The sequence below is a fragment of the Dreissena polymorpha genome, chromosome 6 (genome assembly GCF_020536995.1).
Source record: "Dreissena polymorpha isolate Duluth1 chromosome 6, UMN_Dpol_1.0, whole genome shotgun sequence".
Taxonomy (NCBI): domain Eukaryota; kingdom Metazoa; phylum Mollusca; class Bivalvia; order Myida; family Dreissenidae; genus Dreissena; species Dreissena polymorpha.
In genome coordinates this window covers 5,064,219-5,082,487 of record NC_068360.1, presented here as the reverse complement: position 1 = coordinate 5,082,487, position 18,269 = coordinate 5,064,219, and the positions used below count along the sequence as shown (strand labels likewise).

General features: G+C 36.7%; 1 protein-coding gene across 13 annotated transcripts in view; it reads left to right on the top strand.

Moving 5' to 3' along the window:
* The window catches only part of LOC127833773 (major facilitator superfamily domain-containing protein 1-like), a 152,108-nt gene that overhangs the window by 5,851 nt on the left and 127,988 nt on the right, over positions 1 to 18,269 (top strand). For 6 of the 13 annotated variants that reach the window (XM_052359205.1, XM_052359214.1, XM_052359203.1 and 3 more), the window contains 9 exons: positions 1,406 to 1,502; positions 3,852 to 3,968; positions 7,757 to 7,877; positions 8,581 to 8,637; positions 9,324 to 9,480; positions 10,513 to 10,610; positions 11,273 to 11,374; positions 13,096 to 13,143; positions 14,143 to 14,410. In XM_052359205.1, coding sequence (XP_052215165.1) covers positions 1,406 to 1,502; positions 3,852 to 3,968; positions 7,757 to 7,877; positions 8,581 to 8,637; positions 9,324 to 9,480; positions 10,513 to 10,610; positions 11,273 to 11,374; positions 13,096 to 13,143; positions 14,143 to 14,215 — 870 coding nt within the window. In that variant the 3' untranslated portion in view covers positions 14,216 to 14,410. Of the gene's footprint in view, positions 1 to 1,405; positions 1,503 to 3,851; positions 3,969 to 7,756; positions 7,878 to 8,580; positions 8,638 to 9,323; positions 9,481 to 10,512; positions 10,611 to 11,272; positions 11,435 to 13,095; positions 13,144 to 14,142; positions 14,411 to 18,269 lie in introns of those variants that run through there. The other 7 variants (XM_052359207.1, XM_052359202.1, XM_052359208.1 and 4 more) reach the window with 7 other exon arrangements.

Genomic DNA, 18,269 nt, shown 5'->3' with positions numbered 1-18,269 from the left:
CCGGTTTCCATGACGTAATTTGAGAGCTACATTTGTATATTTAGAATCACTGGTATTCCCAGATTTGAGTGTTCGATTTGACTTCCCAAAAGAAAAAAAAACATTTCTTTGAGGGTAAAATCTGATATTTTGGTGAAAAATTAATATTTTTGGAGGGGAAATTGTATTTTTAGGGGAAAAATTCTGGTAGGGGAAGACGCCGAATATCGGCGTCACTTTCTTAGTAAAAAAAAACCCTGCTTCACAGATTGAAGAATTCTGGAATGTTTGATAACTTGAAGAATTCCTGACGGGTTCATTGAAAGTTCGTTGATTTAAGAATGCATTAAACATTCATTGACTGTAGAAATAATAAAAAGAGCATTGATTAAAAAATGAAACGTTCATTGAATGAATTAATTAAATTAATTGGCTTAATAATTCATTAAACGTCTATCGGTCGAAAAATTAATGACACGTTCATTGATTGAATCAGCCATGAAACGCGTCTTGATTGAATAATCGTGGAACGTTCATGCATGGAAGAATTCATAAAAAGTTCATTGACTGACGGATTGTTGAAACGTCCATTGACTGAAAAATTCACGAAATGTTCAATGATGACTTCATGAAGCTTTCGATGACTACGGAATTCATTTAACGTTCTTTGGCTATACATGTTTCGACTTAATGTCCAATGTGCAATTGTTATGTCTTGTAAAGGCATTAATCGATGAAACTAAATGCTTTGAAATTGAAAATTCCATCGCTTGTTCAGTTAAAAAAATATTTCAGTTTTCGCATATGTATTGCTTGTGATGCGCTTATTGTACAAAATATTTATTTCTACGGCGATTCTTAGCCCGCATCTCATGCAAATAGGTCAGTTGTCATGTATTGACATAAGAACGTGCACTTAATTCTGGCACTTAATTCTGGTACACAAGCTAACGCAGGAAATGTGTCGGAAGATGAACCGCCGTGCTACGACTGAAATACTGTTGAAAACAGCGAACAATCAAAATAATTTAAACAAATAAGTCGCGTTCTGAGAAAACTGGGCTTAATGAATGTGCGTAAAGTGTCGTCCCAGATTAGCCTGTGTAGTCCGCACATGCTAATCAGGGACGACACTTTCCGCTTTTATTGTATTTTTAGTTTCAAGGAAGTCCCTCTTTACCGAAAATCAAGTTGAGGCGGAAAGTGTCATCCCTGATGAACCTGTGCGGACTGCACAGGCTAATCTGGGATGACACTTTACGCACATGCATTAAGTCCAGTTTTCCCAGAACAAGGCTCAAATAGAAAACGAACAAACGTTTATATTTACTCGAAATCCTTAAGCTAGTTTGTTAGGTATTCTCAATCAAATGTCCATTAACTTATTTGCATGTACTGTACAAACGCCTTCCACTATTTGTTTCAGTGCAGTGTTTTAACTCTGAATATCATGGATCCCATATACGACTTCGTGTCAGCTCGCACACAGCCTATGTACACCCTTGGTGTAACGCTGTTCACAGGTATGCACACAGGAAGTTGTATCTGCAATGTCTGAAATGGGTCAGGTGACTGGTCTGCAATATCTGCCATGGGTCAGGTGACTGGTCACATGATGATAGTCAAGTTGTATCTGCAATGTCTGCAATGGGTCAGGTGACTGGTCGCATGTTAAAGTTGTATCGGCAATTTCTGCAATGGGTCAGGTGACTGGTCACATGTTCAAAAAATCATTTCTTGATACTGAAAATACATTTTCCTTGATAATATAAATCGAATTTAATTGACATCCATATTTACTATGGTGGCATTGAATATTGACCATTGATTTTAACGGCGCTGTTTTGATATTAATTGTGATGTAGACAACCAAAATAGCGGTCCTTTTAGCGAGGCTGTTTTCGGAGAAAACCCGAGCTATTATCATAGCCAGCTCGTCCGCCGTAGGCGTTGTGCTAAAACCTTAACATTGGCTCTAAAATCAAATTGCTTCCACCTACAACTTTGAAACTTCATATGTAGATGCACCTTGATGAGTTCTACACGCAACATCCATTTTTGGGTCACTAGGTCAAAGGTTAAGGTCACTGTGACTTCTTATATCAAACTTTAACATATGCTCTAAAATCAAACTGCTTCCACCTACAACTTTTAAACTTCATATGTAGATGCCCCTTGATGGGTTCTACATGCCACACCCATTTTTGGGTCACTATGTCAAAGGTCAAGGTCACTGTGACCTTTAATATCAAACTTTAACAAAAACCTTAACATTGCCTCTAAAATCAAAGTGCTTCCACCTACAACTTTGAAACTTCATATGAAGATGCACCTTGATGAGTTCTTCACGCCACACCCATTTAGGGTCACTAGGTCAAAGGTCAAGGTCATGGTGACCTCTTGAAAACAAATTCTGACAAGCTTTCGCAGCCGAGCGTGGCACCCGTTATGCGGTGCTCTTGTTTACATCCATTATAATTGTTGGCATCGAATTTTTAAAAAGTCGATGTCAAAAATTCTATGTCAACTGTAGTCGAACATCGAGGCCAACTAGCTATGTGGACGCGTGGTCATGTGCTTGTTATTGAAGCCAAAATCCACAAAACCTGTAAAATTGAACCCTGGAGAAGTCCCGGCTTTGGAACCTTTTTTTCCGGAAAAAGAACAAAACCCATTTTGTTTAAATCGGTCATTGACCAATATTTGGTAATAATTAACCCATTTATGCCTAGCGTCTAGTAAAAAGGTCTTGGCAAACAGCGTAGACCCATATGAGACGCCGCATGATGCGGCGTCTCATTAGGGTCTATGCTGTTTGCTTAAAGGAATTTCTGTAAGAAATGATCTAAATATAGAAATAAATATAATAGACATCCCTAATTTTAGAAATAAATTGATCCAATTTAGAAGGATGGGAGAGTCCACTAGGCTTTAATGGGTTAATGGAGTAGTTGCTGTACTTGCTTAGAAAATTGAGTAGGTACACTACATTCGTACCTTGCATACAATAAAGTATGTAATATTTTTATATTCGCTCTTTTAAATAATATAATAATCAAATGCATTACTTACAAACGAAAAAGTTTTGGTGTGTGAAAAAAAACATCATTTCCTTTCATAAGATATGAGGACTCTTTAGCAAGAATTGAAATATTTTCTGTGGATATTGGGTTGCATCAAGGATTGAGCTGAAAATTGAAGAGGTTTTATCCAGTTATAAATAATGGTTTCAGTTGTTGCTGATTGCACATGGTTGCATATTTGTATCATTATATTACAAATCATTGGGCAACGTTTGATAGACTGAAATGCGACCCCATCTTATCCCGTTATTGGTATTGAACAATTCTCACGTAGTAACCATAGACAACCTTTCATCGCGTTGAAATTTAGATTTATCCTAAACGGAAATCCATGTGTAGGTACAGGCAAAAATCTCTTTATCACTGGGTTTTTAATTGCTTTCTCTTAACCATTTTCTTGAAATGTTTACGTGAACGAAGTAATTAAATACAGATTTAGAATGCGTACATTATAACAAATATTTTCAAATTGTAAGTTCGATACAAAGATTAACACTGGAAGCTTACAACATCTTTTACCTCTCGGTTGTGACATAAGCGTTGGACCACTTGTTCAATATACACATAAGCGTTGGACAACTTGTTCAATATACACATAAGCGTTGGACAACTTGTTCAATATACGAATATTATCAGTTAGTATTCATCTGAACAAGCAGAACACAAACATAATTACAGTCCTTTATTTATGGCAAGAGACCAATAACCGAAAAATCAGACAAAATCACACCACACATCACAAAAATCACGCAAAACACACACATGATGAGATATAATTGTTCTTTACAGGTTCATGTTGTGGCCTTCTGTGCACGTTAGCGGCCAAATTGGCGGCCGTCATTGATCGGCGTTCTGACGTACAAAAACACATTGATCATCCTCCAGTGGCTAAGGACGATAGCAAAAGTACGGCTCAATTTAAACTCTTCCTACCAATTGGTCCCTGAATTATAACCTTAATTAGGCATTTGTTTTAAATGTATACACATGAGCCTTGTTTCGGTAAACCCGGACTTAATGCATGTATGTGCAGTCCGCACAGGCTAAATTAGGGGCGACACTGCATTGCATTGTCAATAGAAAGAAGTATCTTCTAAACGAAATACCAGGCTAGGCTGAAAGTGTCGTCCCTGATAAGCACGTGCGGACTGCACAGGCTAACCTTGGACGACACTCACGCACATGCTCGGTTTCCCAAGAGCTATTATATGTTAGTTTTTGAAGATTATATTTGTTCGAACTATCCGACATGATTGATCGACTCTGATGTAAGCTCACATATAAATTTATCGTTTGATATCTAAGTTTGAACCATTCCTTGTCGTTTCATTCATGGAATGCACTGTAACCAGATAATTAATTGTGGGTATTTGACGATGGTTAACATATTAATTTCTGATATGCTGATTAAAACATTGTACATGTATGTAATTATTTATATGCTACAAAAAGTGCGTTGGGTTAAATTGTTATACCCCCATTACCATTGGTAATGGGGGCTATATAGGAGTCACTTTGTCGGTCGGTCTGTCGGTCTGTCTGTCTGTCCCGAAATTTCATCCGATCTTCACCAAACTTGGTCAGAAGTTGTATCTAGATGATGTCTAGGTCAATTTTGAATATGGGTCATGCCAGGTCAAAAACTAGGTCACGGGGTCACTTAGTGTGTTTTAAACTGAAAGTTTGTCCGGACCATAACTATATCATTTATCGTTAGATTTTAAAATGACTTGGTGCATTTGTTCGCCATCATGGGACGGTGTGTCGTGTGAAAAAAGTACGTCGATATCTCAAAGGTCAAGGTCACACTTGGAGTTCAAAGGTCAAATGCTTGTCCGGGCCATAACTATGTCGTTTATCGAGAGATTTTAAAATCATTTGGAAAATTTGTTCACCATCATTGGCCGGTGTGTCGCGCAAAAGAATTACGTCGATATCTTCAAGGTCAAGGTCACACTTTGAGTTCAACGATCATAAATGAGCTTGTTCGGACCATAACTATGCCATTCATTGTACGATTGTAAAATCATTTAGCACATTTGTTCACCATCATTGGAAGGTGTCTTACGCGAAAGAATTACGTCGATATCTCGAATGTAAAGGTCACACTTTAAGTTCAAAGGTCAAAAATGGCCATTAATGACCATGTCCGGGCCATAACTATGTTGTTCATTGTGAGAATTTAAAATCATTTGGCATATTTGTTAACCATCATTGGACGGTGTGTCGCGCGAAAGAATTACGTCGATATCTCCAAAGTCAAGGCCACACTTTGAGTTCAAAGGTCAAAAATGGCCATAAATGAGCTTGTCCGGGCCATAACTATGTCGTTCATTGTGAGATTTAAAAATCATTTGACACATATGTTCCCCATCATTGGACTGTGTGTCGCGCGAAAGAATAACGTCGATATCTCAAAGGTCAAGGTCACACTTGAGTTCAAAGGTCAAAAATGTCCATAGATGAGCTTGTCCGGGCCATAACTATGTCGTTCATTGTGAGATTTTAAAATCATTTGGCACATTTGTTCACCATAATTGGACGGTGTGTCGCGCGAAAGAATTACGTCGATATCTCCAAGGTCAAGGTCACACTGAGTTCAAAGGTAAAAAATGGCCATAAATGAGCTTGTCCGGGCCATAACTATGTAGTTTATTGTGAGATTTTAAATCATTTGGCTCTTTTGTTTACCATCATTGGACGGTGTGTCGCGCAAAAGAATTACGTCGATATCTCCAAGGTCAAAAATGGCAATAAATGATTTTGTCTGGGCCATAACTATGTCATTCATTGTGAGATTTAAAAATGACTCTGTACATTAATTTTGTTCACAGTCATTGGACGGCGTGTCATGTGAAAGAATTCAATAGTTCAAAGATCCAAATGGCTATAAATGATAATGGCATAATAATTCATAAAAATCGCCATAAATTAGATTCTCTTGTTTTGTGAAGACAGCATGAAAACTAGTCTGTGTCAATGCGGCATGTGGGGGTATACGTCACGTCTGTGACAAGGCTCTAGTTATTTGCGTAGATAGTTTTGGTGTTAGCGAAGTATGGTTCTTTAGGGTATGGGCGATGTTGATGTTTTTATATTTTTATCTTAATTTATCTATGAACCTTGTTTATACAATTAGAGGTAAACACTACCGTGTTTTTTTTTGGAAATAAGGAGTACAGATATATTTCAAATTTATATGGAAACAAAACAACGTTCATAACTGCTTTAACACGATTTAGAGGGACAGCCTTACGAACACACGGGGAGTCGGGTAGATGGCATTAACGACATATAACACCGAACACTGAACGTGCATGTAAAACTTCGTGTACTTGATGGCAATTTAAAATGTTTTGCTAGATTGCCCGGTATTTGTAGGTTTACGCAAACAATATACAAATGCGAAGTTTGAAAAATACGAATGTGATCGAATATAATGACTTAATGAAATCGATTAATGAAACAACAGTTAGAAATTTAAGGCCTTTCATTTAAATACACAATTTAACTTCTTGTGAGTTTTATAATTAATACTTTTAATAGTAATTATATTAAGTAATTATATGTGATGTATGTTCTCGTCAAAATTAGTCTGTACCTTTCGCATGTGTTTTAAAAATATTTTCTTTATTTTGACATTAGAAATCACGCTTACAAAATTAATTCAAAATAAAACCATGCACAAAGGTATCGCTTTTCTTTGTTAACTTTAAAAAAACTTTGTTAAGAATCACCCATCTGATAGGTGTTCCGGTTTGTCGATCGATTTGTATGTCATAGAATGTACAAGTGTATGGAGCGAACTACTTCCAAGCTCCATATTTGTCAAGAAGTTGAAACTTAAAACATGCAATCACCATGAAGTGAAGATGAGCAAGACACCTCTTATCACCATGAAGTGAAGATGAGCAAGACACCTCTTTTAAGGGACCTTTTTCACAGATTTGGGCATGTATTGAAGTTTGTCATTAAATGCTCTATATTGATAAAGCTCCAGTAAAAACAAGAATAAAATTAAAGAAAGAAAACAAAGTTACCCTCAACTGGGCTCGAACTGGGCTCGAACCGCCGGCCCCTGGAGTTACAGTCAAACGCTTAGACCACTCTGCCATCCGTGTTCATACAATAAGTGATGTATTTTATGCTTTGTATATGCAAACCTCGTTGTGTCACAAAATATAACGACAACAACAGAACTCATTAAATTATTCAATCGTTTCGCGTTGCAACGCTTTATAATTTTCAGGTTTTTAAATCGTCAAAAGATGCATAAAATTGATATTTTTGAGCATCGGAAATGTTCAGTATTACTGTTTTCTCACAAATATCATAACTAAAACGAAAATTTGCGAATCTGAAACATTTTATTTTATTTGGTCAATTTACCAAAACGTGAAAAGGCCCCTTAAATCTCCAATTATCCCTACACATTCTGATTTGGTCTGAACGTAGCTGACAGAGCGGTCCGGGGGCATAAATAACGTTTGTTACTAAATCCTACATTTAGCAGAGGTAGAATCTAAATTTATAAATTTTTTGGTCGAAGAATCCATTAGTTCAATATTGAATAAATTTAAACATACTTTGTTTTTCATAATAGATAGTATGCTTTAATAATCATAATAGATAGTATGCTTTTATAAACTCGTTTCGTATTAGTAACGTTTGTGACTAAGCTCTACATTTTATAGAAGAGGAATCCAAGTTTATCCGTATATCTGATGTAAGGCGATTTCCGTCCACATTCTGGCTTATTGCCATCAGCTCCGCTCTCTTCTACCTGCAGCTTTTCCCCTTCGTGACACAGGGAGAGTAGGTTTGTTTATAATTCTAGATGTGTTTGCCCAATTTTAAGCGATTGCTTTACCATCGGGTTTCCTTCATATATGATACGAGTGGCAATTAATGATTTGGGTTTGTTGTTTATACATATTACAACTTGCAATTAATGAAATTTGTTTGCTTCTAGATACCAGTTACAACCTTTTATTAATAAGTTGTGTTTTACTTGCACTTATATTTTTAACAAAATTTTGGTTATCTTTTACATATTTTTACAACTCTCGATAAATGCGTTTGACTTCATTTTCCATATATTTTTACCCTACCGGTTTCACCGGAGGGGACTTATGATTTGTGTTTTGTGTGTCAGTCTGTCTGTCAGTCTGTCAGTCCGTCACATTTTTCTGCATCCTGCGATAACTTTAAAAGTTCTTAACATTTTTTCATGAAACTTGAAATATGGACAGATGGCAATATGAAGATTATGCACGTCATTTCATGTTGTTCCTTCGTCAAGAATTCTGGTTGTTATGGCAACAAATATATACAAAAACATATTTTGACAATGGTGGAGCCAGTAGGGGACATATATTGCTTGGCAATGGTCTTGTAACAACATGGTACGAGTATGTATTTATTTGGCTTTTTCTAAAATTGCATGTTACAACTTACAATAAATGATTAATCAAAATATTCATAAACATGGCTGTATCGGTCTTCTTTGCTTTTGAAGGCTGTTCTTTGCAACGAAGTATTCAAGAAGTCCGAAAGAGGCAAATACGATAAACAGGTAAACCGTGACTGTGTAATGTAGTGTTGCATATGAGTCGCGTTCTGGGAAAACTGGACATAATGCATGTGCGTAAAGTGTCATCCAAGATTAGCCTGTGCAGTCCGCTAAGGCTAATCAGGGACGACACTTTCCGCCTTAACTAGATTTTTGCTAAGAAGAGACTTTCTTTAAACAGAAAATATCATAAAAGCGGAAAGTGTCGTCCCTGATTATCCTGTGCGGACTGCACAGGCTAATCAGGGACGACACTTTACACACATGCATTATGCCCAGTTTTCTCAGAACGCGACTCCTATATTGTCCTATATTATATAGCTCATTGGTAATTTGCCTTAATTGAAGACAAGCGGGCAAGATGTTCGCTCTTGATAAAGTTTTATTATTTCCTATATGTTTCATAATGGGAACAGGTAGTATAGAGAGGCTTTACAAGTTAAAATGCAATTGTTTTTTTTATTAATGCCATTTTTTATTATTATATTTTGGAATTTGTCTTAAAGGCACATTAATGTTCCATTAGAATTTTGGGACAGTAAAATTCATCCACTGATTGTACCAGAAAAATAAGCACCCACTTTCTAGCTATAATTCCGTATCACCTTATCTATAATGTTAAGCAATGGTATTAACTTAAATATAACATTCGCTATGTAACAGTAATATCTATATGCTGGTCTATGCAGCATGGTATACATGGTTGGAGCGGTTTCGATGCCACTGTTCGGTGTTGCCATCGACAGAGTGGGTCGTAACCTGTACTTCCTGATGACCGGCCTCGTCCTGGGGCTGACCAGCCATATCATGATGACCTTCACCTTTGTGGAGCCGTACGTATGCACGGTATGACAACAGAACCATGTTTTATCAAACATTATTATTATACTTAAAATTGGGTCGAATCTTAAATGTATGGTACTATTTTTAATGTAAGTGACACGGGGATAATTTGCTCGACCATGTCAAAACGTTTGAGCCATAGTTATAAGCTTTTTTTCGGCGTCTTCTAAAAGCTCTGGGTATGTTGTATCCCCGATTATTTTACCCATTTATCCCAATGTAATTGTTGAGTCTTTCGTTACAAATATGATAATGTTATTGAAAAACAAGCGCTCTGAAACTTATATCCACATTTAATGATATTTATACAGCTTTCCTTTTTACTGGGTCGTGCTTACATTGTAAGGTCATTCCGGTCGCGAATATTTCAATGCGTGATTGCCCGTTGGTTATTTATTGTCCCCTACCTGTGTAACCGGAGGGGACTTATGGTTTGCGCTCCGTCTGTCAGTCTGTCTGTTTGTCCGTCACACTTTTCTGGATCCTGCGATAACTTTAAAAGTTCTTCAATTTTTTTCATGAAACTTGAAACATGGATATATTGCAATATGGAGATTATGAACGTCATTTCATTTTGCTCCTACATCAAGAATTCTGGTTGCTATGACAACAAATAATTTTTTTTTTAATGACAATGGTGGAGTTTCACCGGTTGGGGACAATATTGCGTGGCAATCTCTTGTTATATTTTTTTTACATATTCAGAGCATTTATTGGAAGTTGGTCGCTTTTATAATTTTTATATTAAATGGTGTTGTTGTTTGTAGTTTCATGAATTGTATAGGCGGTGACCTGCCTTAAATTAAATACTAGCTGATGGTAAAAAGAATATATTTCCTGATATTGCTTCTCGAGTTTTATAATTCCAATATTCATACATGTGTACGTGTATGCAATAGTTCTGCCGCTATCTGATTTATGATGGCAATTTTTCAGAACACTCATGATTCTCAAAAAAAATTAAACTGCGTGATGTAAAAACTGTGTGGCCACAAATATAGGGAAGATGTAGTCCACTGTTTCTTTGTTTTTCAGGTGATTCTTGGTCTAGGATACTCCTTGGTAACCACCACATGTTGGCCCCTGGTGTCCTACGCGGTCCCTCTGAGGTACCTCGGCACTGCGTTCGGAATGTAAGCATCGACTTTGTATATATTGTTCATTGAAATATATTTTTAATTTACCCTCTGATGTACCTAGGCACTGCGTTCGGGATGTAGGCATGGACTTTTAATATAAAGTTAATTGCAATATATTTTCTTAATTAACACTCTGAGTTACCTCGGCACTTCGTTCGGGATGTAATCATCTACATTTTGTAATGTAAAAGTCCTTGTAATGTTAACGTGTACGATATAAATGTCACCTCAATACATTCGTGAATATGTTATTTAAACAATTTCGATTTCCCGCGACTATCGCTTGTAGAATTGTTGCACAATTACAATATTCGAAAAATCTTCTTCATTCGTCGTTAATATGCAGTTTTAATTCTCTACTGTTCGTGTGTAAAAACAATGTACGAACGTCGTCGTTGAAGTCAGCACAGGCTAATCAGGGACGATACTTTCCGCTTGTTTGATATTTCTCGTTAAAGAAAGTCTCTTCTAAGCAAAAATCCAGGTTGTGCGGAAGCAAAAATCCAGGTTATGCGGAAAGTATCGTCCCTGATTAGCCTTTGCGGACTGTACATGCTAATCTGGGACGACACTTTACGCACAGGCATTTAACACCAGAGCGCGGTTCATGTGTATATGAATTATATTCTTTCAGCACCTATATGTATTCTTTTCAGCATGGGCACCATTATATCTGTGGGGCAGGCCATTGATACGTATTTTGTTGGCTTCATCGTGGACACTGCCGGCTATATGGTCCTCGAAGTGTTCTTTACCATGTGCGTCATCTGTAAGTTTCACCAATTCTGAGAGGACCCATTGTTGAAACGATTAAGCGGGTATATAGACAAGCATACTACTATTTCAAAACAGATAAAACTTTGATATATAAAGAAGTGAAATAAAAGTTCTAAAGAAGAAGTTTCCCGAAAATAAACGAAATAAAAGTTTAAGCCGATTGCGAGTAATTTTCTTCTGTACAGCAAAGAACTCGTTCGCGTACAAAAGACATGTATTATTTTCGGAAAACCGCATTCGGTCTTGCATATTCGTCTAGACGACACATACTGACGTAGACGCATTTATGGTTTTACAACAAATACGAGTAATTTTGTAAACGGCGGTAACTTATTCGTCATACATTTCACCGAAGTAAACAATATTTACACAGTGGTTTAATATCAAGATTGTTAATTTATTGTATTTAACATTCATATGTTGGTGTAAGAAAGCGATGATAAAATGTTGACATATACGACGTATGTATATTCTCTGTAAGGTTCATCAATGTTAGTTTCTTACCCGGGAACTGTAAACCAATAATGAATCAATTCATGGTTTAACGGTTTTCGCCCTAGTGTTATCATATTGTAATAGCCGCGTCAACACATTTCATAATTCACATTTCATAAATCGCGTGCTCACAACATGTGCTGCAACACAGATCACGGTTTGCCATGTTTCCCCTGTGTTCAAATAAACTTTGCAATTATGTAAGATGTTCTATATTTAGTAATGACATGCGAGTGTATGCTGTCGTTCTAAATACTGTTTTTATGCTCCCCGAAAATTTTCGGGGAGCATATAGTTGCCAGTTTGAAGTTCCGTTCTCCCGTACTTCCGTACTTCTTTACTTCCTTACTTCCGTCCTTCCGTCACACTTTTCTTACAGTTTCTCAAAGCACCTTCAATACCTTACCGATCTCTTTCATATTTGGCATGTAGGTACCTTGCACGGACCTCTACCTTTTGATGAGGTTTGAGGTCAATGGGGTCAAGGTCACCGAGGCTAATAATATATTTTTTCGTCACTTTTTTGTTACAGTTTCTCATAGAACCTTCAATACTTTTCTGATCTCTTTCATGTTTGGCATATAGGTACCTTGCATGGACCTCTACCTTTTGATGTGGTTTGAGGTCCATGGTGTCAAGGTCACCCAGGCTTATAATATATTTTTCCGTCACAATTTTGTTACAGTTTCTCAAAGCAGCTTCAATACTTTACTGATCTCTTTCCTATTAAGCATGTAGGTTCCTTGCATGGACGTCTACCTTTTGATGAGGTTTGAGGTCACTGGGGTCAAGGTCAAGGTCACCAAGGCTAATAATATATTTTTCCGTCACACTTTTGTTACAGTTTCTCATAGCACCTTCAATTCTTTACCGATCTCTTTCATATTCGCCATGTAGGTACCTTGCATTTGATGAGGTTTGAGGTCACTGGGGTCAAGGTAACCGAGGCTAATAATAGAATTTTCCGTCACACTTTTGTTACAGTTTCTCATAGCACCTTCAATTCTTTACCGATCTCTTTCATATTTGGCATGTAGGTACCTTACATAAACCTCTACCTTTTGATCGGGTGTGAGGTAAATGGGTTCAAGGTCACCAAGGCAAATAATAGATTGTTTAGGTGGTTATTTACACATAGATTGACAAACCGCATCATCGGGGAGCATCCATCAGTTTCACTGATATTCTTGTTTTATACTTTTGTTAGGTTCAATGATAGCAGCTGCGTTGTTGTATTTACGGGACGCGTCAACAGGTAACATAAATTGTTTATGTTTAGTTGTAAAAAAAACTCCTGATATTGCCTATAGAGTTTCACCATTCCTTTATTAAATTAAAAAAGTATATACCGTTTATTTGTATAATGAATACAAAAAAATCTCTTAATTGATATCAAAGTATATGACTCTCGATAGAGGATGTATTTCATGCGCTCCCAGTCGCCGCTTTTACTGTTCTTCAGAATTGTCTTCCATTGCAATTCATTTCACACGAATTCAACACAAATGAAATTGTATATGCATCATTGTATTTGAAAAAAAACACGAAATTTGAAAGCGTGTATTTAGAAGTTTCGCTATCGGTCGGTCGGTCCGTGTGGTGGTTCGTTTGCCGGTATGTCCACATCAAATGTTAAAAAGTCTGTGATGCGAACTATTCATGCGTTTCTCAAGTGTTTGCATTGAAACTCAAATTGTCATCACCGTAAAGTGTATAAACGCAAGACATATTTTAGCCGCGTTTTGAGAAAACTGGGCTTAATGCATGTGCGTAAAGTGTCGCCCCAGATTAGCCCGTGCAGTCCGCACAGGCTTATCAGGGACGACACTTTCCGCTTTTATAGTATTTTTAGTTTCAAGGAAGTCCCTCCTTACCGAAAATCAAGTTTAGGCGGAAAGTGTCGTCCCCGATTAGCCTGTGTGGATTGCACATGCCTGTGGAAAACCTGCGCGGGGGTGTATTTAGTCATTTTTGTGACAAAACTCTAGTTTCAATTAGATGTATCATGACGGTCACTAATTGCTAGAGTGCAAATACAATTTCTGTTTTGTTCTATTTAATATGCATCGTACTTTTATAATACACACGTCGTTCTTATATGATAGATTTCTAATGGTCCAGAACTGTTGGCCATATAACAGTCAAACACATTTTTTGTTTATAATTGGAATTAAAACACATTCATGCATACTATTTAGAGATCATACTGGTTTTGGTGTTATTTTATTGCTTCTATCGACACTTTTCATTTCAGGTGGCCTTCTGAATCTAAGTACAAAACAACGTGCAGTTTTTCTCAAGCAACATGTGTGAGACAGACTTTGTAGAAAACGTTCAGATTTGTTGTAAGATTATAAATTTAATTTGATTAAATTTCGGCGTGTTATTGTGATTATTTTGTTAATATTGTTGCATGCAGTGCCAAATTATTGTTTGTTTTAAAATCTCAGCATTACGTGCGCGTGTATGTTGGTATGATGTTTTACAGAGGAAATAAAATATTGCACTTAAAAATATCAGAATTTGTATTTCGGGCCATATTTACGAAGTACAAAGCAGCGTTTTATTTTTTTTAATTTAATTTTTCATAAACAAAAAAGCGTTTGGGAAAAAAATTATTTTATTTTTACCATCGCCAAAGGCGGATTGATATACCATCGGCGTTGTCCGTCCCTCCGTTTGTCAGTCTGTTCGTCCGTCTGTCTGTCCGTTCGTCTGTCACGATATTTTGAAATAGGCAGGGGAAATCAATTCAACAAATTTGCTTGTTAAATGTGAATTCCATATATCATAGTTGAAGGTAAGCCTTGGTCTCTTTTGCATTGTATGGGTCGCGTTTACATTATTTTTACACGAAATAAACCATTCATTTACGTTGCGTAGAGCTAGTAAAGTTATAAGTTTTAATTTATGTAAAGCATACCAGCAAATGCACTTCGTTTAGTGACAAATTAACAGGAACTATAAAGGCTCAAGAAGTAAGCATTTGGAAACTATTCTAAACACGACACATGAGTTCATCATGTCAAGCACTATAACGCCTCTGGTGTGCTTATTGCAATGTCGATGTCAAGGTCACCGTGACGTCTAACAAAATATTCTGACAAGCTTTCATTTATTCAAACTGCACCCGCAGCCGAGCATTGGCATCCGTTATGTGGTGCTCTTGTTTAGAATATATTATTGTCCTCATATTCTTAGGCATATTGCATTTTACCATTAGTGCCTTGATATGCATATAGAGATAGCCATTCCACTGTCGGTTGTCGAACAGCGATTATGCCGAATATGTATCTAGAGCGGCCTTCCGTTTGTCCCTATTTACACGAGCCTTCTTCCTATAGGGAGTATTGATTCAAACAAACCCACCGTCCACTAGGTACTTCTCATCAATGTATGAATTCCGAAGCGTATTAAGTTCTTCCGTAAGGGGCTGCATTATGTGTGTACCCGGAGTTTGTCCCAGCACTCCTACCTAATTAACGTGTTCGACTCATGAAAGTTGGGATTTAATTTAGAATTGTAGCTCTATTTTTTAGGTATTAAGTGGTTCAATAGACTTTTATAATTTGGGTGTGGTCTTGTGCTATGTGTGTAGGGGGGTGGAGGGCGGGGGCGGGCGGAGTACACGGCGGAAACTCCACTGGTCAAGTATGGTGACAATAACCCAAATTCATATGCTTCCGGGAACAGTAACTGAACACGGGTCGTTGTTTTTTGTATTATTTATGTAAAATGTTTGAATTAAAAAAAAAATACACAATCGCCAACTGATGAATTAACAAGTTTCATTTGGGTCACATGGTTATGTTGTTTTCATCAAAATTGCTGACAACATGTGCAAAGTTATTAACCCATTTATGCCTATTGGACTCTCCCATCCTTCTAAATTGGATCAATTTATTACCAAAATTAGGGATGTCTTGTATATTTATTTCTATATTTAGAATATTTCTTACAGAAATTCCTTTAAGCAAACAGCGCAGACTCTGATGAGACGCCGCATCATGCGGCGTCTCATCTGGGTCTACGCTGTTTGCCAAGGCCTTTTTTTCTAGACGCTAGGCATAAATGGGTTAAATATACAAATCCATCAACGCATTCATAGTTGGAATCCTACTGAGACGCACAGTGTATTCCTTATTATTTTTCGTCTTTATCTGACCTAGGATGGTATTCCGTAAACATCTTAAGTTATTGCTTAAATAATTTCACTTAAGGTCAAAATTACAATGTTTTGTATTTCTTTACTAAATAAGGAAACACATGTTTTTGGTATTCCTAAAATAACATTGACATAATGATGTTATTTTCATGGAAATATTAATGAAAAAATATTGCAATACGAAATGAAAAACGTTAAAGATAAGAATACAATTTAACTTAAGATGCTTCTGGAATACGACCCCTGAACACTTTCGTCCCTATACTTTAATCTGTAGAAGGGACTAGCTTACAGTGAGGCAAAATTACGACTTTCAGAAACACATTCATTGTTTTCTTAAAACCGATATTTACTAGAGCCATCTCGACTTTTAACATCGACTGTGATATTATGCGTACAGAGGCAGTTGAAGGCTGCCTTAAAGCTGCCCAGCAGTGTTACTTATTAACATATGCGTGCATATGTCGAAGTTGGTGAGGTCCCTGCGCGCCTGAGGCTGCGTTATTTGTGGATCCGAAGTGTGCCCCAGTACTTATACATACTTAATATAATCTAATACACTCGCAAAAGTTTGGACGAATTTGGAATTATCACTGCAGTGTAGAGCCATGTAGTTGTTAGCGAAAGATTTCAATGTTGGTGTGGTCTTGTGTTGTGGAGGGGTGGGGTGGGGAAGCCGGAGTACCCGTAGACAACCCCACATGTACGGTATGGTGACCACAAACCAAACTCACATGCTTCAGGATTGGCCATTGAACCTCGATCACCTAGGTAAAAAGCGCGGTTAAATACAATATTTGCATACGTGATATAACAAAAACTTGACCACTAGTTTTTATCTTTACAAAGTTTATTCACGAATTCGTCAGGCAAAACAAACAAGTTAACATTTCCAGAAATTAAAAGCCGTGACAAATTACAAAACTATATGAGTTAAAAGTACACCGTTATGTAATATAATATACGCATCATGGCATTGGAAATAGAGTGTTCATGCTATTCATTGACCAAGTTGTAAAAGGTGAAATCATAAATGTGGTGCGAAACACATAACTAAAATCATATCTTAATAGACATACACAGTAAATGCATACATGTGACTTTCACCATTTCGATATTCGAACTATCTTAAATTCGTTAATTTCCTGGTAATTGCGACGAAATCGTAGCCGCCCGTACCTTTTCTGATCGTGATTGGAATATATTCCTTAACATATAAAGATGTACATTTTTTAATCAAAGTCGTAGGAAGTGATTAAAGTTAAAAATGAACTACATGCAATTTAAATTAAAGAAAACATGCGTATATGCATATAACCATACGAATTATGCAGAATAAAAACAAGATAGGGGTTCTTAGAACCCATTTATGCCTAGCGTCTAGAAAAAAGGCCTGGGCAAACACCGTCGTCTCATCTGGGTCTACGCTGTTTGCTTAACGGAATTTCTGTACGAAATATTGTAAATATAGAAATAAATATACTAGACATTCCTAATTTTGGAAATAAATTGATCCAATTTAGACGGATGGGAGAGTCCACTAGGCCTAAATGGGTTAAACACGATATTAGGGCCTCCGTTGTAGGGCGTTCGATTTGAAAGCAAATTGTCCCGGATCGAAATCGGACAGCAGACAAACTTTTTTACATTTATTATTGATTCAAGAAAATAATATAATAATATGATTTGTAAACAAATGTTCTCAACATTGAATATGATGGGTTTACTACCTTACTCGAATTCTCGGTTTTATCATTCTCAGCACGTTGCTATGGGAATGTCTGATCAGAGCGTTATGTATTACAAGGTTTTCAATTAAAGCGTGTGTTTTCTCGGCCCCAATAATTCACGAATACATGAAATTGATACACAGTGCAAGTATTGATTAATTGTAAAATAAAATTATAACACAGCTATGATGAGTCTAGAATGTATTTGATATTGTCGTTTTGCTAATTAATTTGAAAACAAACAACAACTGACATTAACGGCTTATTATAGTATCCTTTACATTATAACGATACAAGACTTCTAAGACTATTTACAGGCACAGGTGACATGCTGGGAAATCTAGTCCTAGTCGACTTTTGTTGATCATTATATAGTGGCCAATGTACGTTATACAAAAACAAGCATTATTTTGAGAGAACGCACACTTTCTTTCATGGTATTTAAGGGGCCGTCCAACAGATTGGTAAGTTGACAAAATTATTTAA